Below are 4,451 nucleotides of genomic sequence, written 5' to 3'. Positions count from 1 at the left end.
CTCTTGGAAGAAGTACGGGAGCAAGCCGCTATAAAAGTGGCCTCTTACCAAGCAAAGACAGCAAAACATTTTAATCGCAAAGTCAAGGCTCGGAGGTTCAGAGCTGGCGATTTGGTCTTGAGGAGGGCCGAAGCAGCAGGCCACCCCCCAGGGAAGCTCGGGCCCGTCTGNCCTGGAGGCCCTGGAATGTGAAAATATATTACAAGTAAAATTCCCGACGCCTTTGAGGAGATTTTCTTTTTCTGCATTTTATTTCTAGTTTAGCGGGCCTGCGTGCCCATGCATGTTTTCCGTTCTCTTTTGTAATGAACTACGTTCGACTTGATCCCGTTTGGGTACGTAGGCAGCTTGGATGCAATATAAATCCAAGTCCAGTCCAAACAATTAATAAATCCAAACATCGGGTATAACAGCCCCTTTAAGCCTTGCTCTCAAGCATGCCCCTTCAAGCCTTGTCTTTAACAAGCCAATATAAGCCTTGCCCACAAGCAAGCCCCTTTAAGCCTTGTCTTTTGACAAGCCAATATAAGCCTCGCCCTCAAGCAAGCCCCTTTAAGCCTTGTCTTTGACAAGCCAATATAAGCCTTGCCCTCAAGCAAGCCCCTTTAAGCCTTGTCTTTGACAAGCCAATTTAAGCCTTGCCCTCGAGCAAGCCAATTTAAGCCTTGTCTTTGACAAGCCAATATAAGCCTTGCCCTCGAGCAAGCCCCTTTAAGCCTTGTTTTTGACAAGCCAATTTAAGCCTTGCCCTCGAGCAAGCCAATTTAAGCATTGTCTTTGACAAGCCAATTTAAGCCTTGCCCTCGAGCAAGTCCCTCTAAGCCTTGTCCTCGAGCAAGCATGTAAGCCTCTCACAAGCACCAAAATCCTGGAGCTCATAATCAGCACAATAGTGCAGCACAAGTACAAATCCCGAGGACATACATCCCGACCATATATCCTTGTATTTTTATCAAAAGCTGAAAAATGAGAGCTCGGGAAGACTCATGTACAGAGGTCGGTCACAATTATTCGGAGACTACCATTCCTTGAACATTAATCCTCGAGTGTTAAGTGTGTAGAAAACTAAACTGTCCTCAGAATCTTCTCTAGTCGTCGAGGTTACTTGTCCACGTGCTCGGGGTTCACACTTGGATGTTCCAAGATAATTTTATTAATTAGTCCTCGAAGTAACTTGGTTAATGCTCGGGTTCAACACTGATGTTCCCAGGTTGTTTTACAGTTTGAGTCCTCAAGATGAATTTGTGTACGTCACTTCTCATTCAACCATTCTTAGTAGACCGACAAAATTCCATCAGTAATCTTCTACACCATATCTATGGTGCATTTCTTCAATTAAATGCAACAAATTTTGAAACCCAATGCGGACACATGAGAACAAATTTTTTAATTCACCTATAGAAGAATCAGAAAAATTAAAAATTATTTCAGTGGCTTTGAAGAATTGACGCATTACACATACAGAAACCCAAAATATCACAAAAATCTACTATTTACCCTACTAAAACCGAAATAAATAACCAAGAATGTCCTCAATTATGGCACTAAATTAAACAAGACAATTGATAACAAAACCTACATACCTGAGGGAGCCACCGGGGGAATTGACGAAAAGTCGAATGTCCTTAGTGGGGTCCTGAGCATCAAGCAAGAGCAGCTGGCTGATAATTGCATCAGCAAGAAAATCATCAATCTGATTTCCCAAGAAAACAATCCTCTCCTTGAGCAACAAACCCATGGCGTCAGTCTCGGCCCCGCGCATTGCGGTGGCAGGAGTCTGCGGTGCCGACGCAGAGAGGTGGAGCAAGAGCGAGTCCTCAGATGGGGCACTTGAATTTTGAGTTGAATAAGTGGGTAAGTGAGAATTAAGGGAGTATTTGAGGGTTAAGGTTGGGAATTTTCTGGGTAGATGGAAAGGGAATGCGTGTGGCGGTTTAGAGAGAGAGTGGCGGTGGTTGAATAGAGGTGAATATAAAGAGAGTGGAGTTGAGAAGGTAACTGCGTCCATGGGGAGGGAGGGAGGGAGGGAGAGAGAGAGAGAGATTGATTTAGGATATTCCGACTGAAAATGTGGTAAATGTGCAAACCGTGACACCGGATCGGATAGCGACCACCTTCAGCCCACTGGTTTACAAATCGGTTCGGGACTCTAATTATATTATTTTGGGAAAAAGCATAAGTACAGCAAAAACTATCACAGAAGTTGTACGAATTCTCATATAAATTGTGTGGTCTATGTAAATTAAATATTGTCAAAAAATCTGGGGCCCATTTGTTTGTGTGTATTCTGTATGGATTCTGTGAGAATCCTTTCTGTACACTTAGTGCAGTCCTATTATTTTTGCCAATAGGCGATTTCCTGCCTGCAAAACAACTACGAGGTGTCGACTGTCGAACTGTGATTGTGAGCAAGTAATTTATAACATTTAAGCCATTTGTACAGAAATTTTTTCACAGAATTTGGTCAGATTACTCTCATGTATGGGACTCATCGTAAATAAAAAATTGCCAAAAAAAATCATCGCCCACCCCCTGTGTGTGTTCTGACAGGCTTTTGTATGAAGCCTGCCTGTACACACAGCAGTTTTGAATTTATAATTGTAAAATAAATTATGTCAAATTGTGCTACTTTCAATGGTACTCAATTTAATGATTATGATTATAGATATTTTAATTCGTATATTTAATATTATATAAATGAAATTATGATTTATATATTACAAATTTGTAAATCTCAAGTTGTATTAAAGTAATGTGGGAATTACACCAATTCACGTGTTTTAAGATCCAATTTAAAAAATGAGATGCAAAGTTTGTTTATTCAAAAATCAAATAATATTTCAATAGTAATGATGGTGACATTTTACAATATCCCCGATCAGTATATCCCGATTCAGGTATTGGAAGATCACGTTCGTGCTCATCATCAGTCATCAAGCTCGGAAAATCTACAGGTACGATTTTTGGTAGCATCAAGTAATATTATTATTATAAAATCAAATTAGTTTATATACCAACCTTCATTTTATCCCACTTCACTTAGTGTCCTTAAACCTAATTTATATTCTCTCTCCCTCAATGTCTCTCTCGTAGACTTCACTAGCATCAGCGTTGTCATCGATGCGGCACCAACGCTCTCGACACCACCCAACAGTGTAATAAACCACCCCATCCGACCATCGCGAAGACTGATCCCAAGTGACCAGCACGTCACCACCCCACCTCACAGTCTTGCGTTGGGGATGATGGTGGTTGTGAGGCTCACTGCCAGTCACCGTTGTCACCCAATCCCATCACACACCCCTCAATCCATTTCACTCTAGAATGAGGGCAAATCACTAGCTTGAAGAAACGCGAATCACCGCGAAGTAGATCCACCCGACGATGCACCAGAGATTTGGGTGGTGTTTTGTGTGGTAGTGGTTTTTTAGCAGTGGGTTTGGCAACGCAGCTATGTGAAGCGGTGATGATGGTGAATCGGGCAGTGCACCAATGTGAAGCGGCAGTTGGTACAGGTGGTGGTGGATCTAGCGATAACGATGTACGGTGGTTGGTTGCGGTGAAGATGGTGGATCTAGATGTGGTGGGATTATAGATATTTTAATTCGTATATTTAATATTATATAAATGAAATTATGATTTATATATTACAAATTTTTAAATCTCAAGTTGTATTAAAGTAATGTGGGAATTACACCAATTCACGTGTTTTAAGATCCAATTTAAAAAATGAGATGCAAAGTTTGTTTATTCAAAAATCAGATAATATTTCAATAGTAATATTATTATTATAAAATTAAATTAGTTTATATACCAACCTTCATTTTATCCCACTTCACTTAGTGTCCTTAAACCTAATTTATATTCTCTCTCCCTCAATGTCTCTCTCGTAGACTTCACTAGCATCAGCGTTGTCATCGATGCGGCACCAACGCTCTCGACACCACCCAACAGTGTAATAAACCACCCCATCCGACCATCGCGAAGACTGATCCCAAGTGACCAGCACGTCACCACCCCACCTCACAGTCTTGCGTTGGGGATGATGGTGGTTGTGAGGCTCACTGCCAGTCACCGTTGTCACCCAATCCCATTACACACCCCTCAATCCATTTCACTCTAGAATGAGCGCAAATCACCAGCATGAAGAAACGCGAATCACCGCGAAGTAGATCCACCTGACAATGCACCAGAGATTTGGGTGGTGTTTTGTGTGGTAGTGGTTTTTTAGCAGTGGGTTTGGCAACGCAGCTATGTGAAGCGGTGATGATGGTGAATCGGGCAGTGCACCAATGTGAAGCGGCAGTTGGTACAGGTGGTGGTGGATCTAGCGATAACGATGTACGGTGGTTGGTTGCGGTGAAGATGGTGGATCTAGATGTGGTGGTGGATATGGTGGTTGCAGTGCGATGGTAGTACAAATGGTTTGATGGCGGTGAGATATTGGTTTT

General features: G+C 42.0%; 1 protein-coding gene across 1 annotated transcript; it reads right to left on the bottom strand.

Annotated features, from left to right (window-relative positions):
- Positions 1-1,534: 1,534 nt before the first annotated feature.
- On the bottom strand, positions 1,535-2,132 carry LOC111381782 (ATP-dependent Clp protease proteolytic subunit-like). The gene has a single exon (XM_023005608.1). It carries the CDS (start codon positions 2,006-2,008, stop codon positions 1,550-1,552), a length of 459 nt encoding a protein of 152 aa, XP_022861376.1. The 5' UTR covers positions 2,009-2,132; the 3' UTR covers positions 1,535-1,549.
- Between the last annotated feature and the right edge of the window lie 2,319 nt (positions 2,133-4,451).

The sequence above is a fragment of the Olea europaea genome, unplaced genomic scaffold (genome assembly GCF_002742605.1).
Source record: "Olea europaea var. sylvestris unplaced genomic scaffold, O_europaea_v1 scaffold2374, whole genome shotgun sequence".
Lineage (NCBI taxonomy): Eukaryota > Viridiplantae > Streptophyta > Magnoliopsida > Lamiales > Oleaceae > Olea > Olea europaea.
This window is presented reverse-complemented; position numbering and strand designations above follow the sequence as displayed.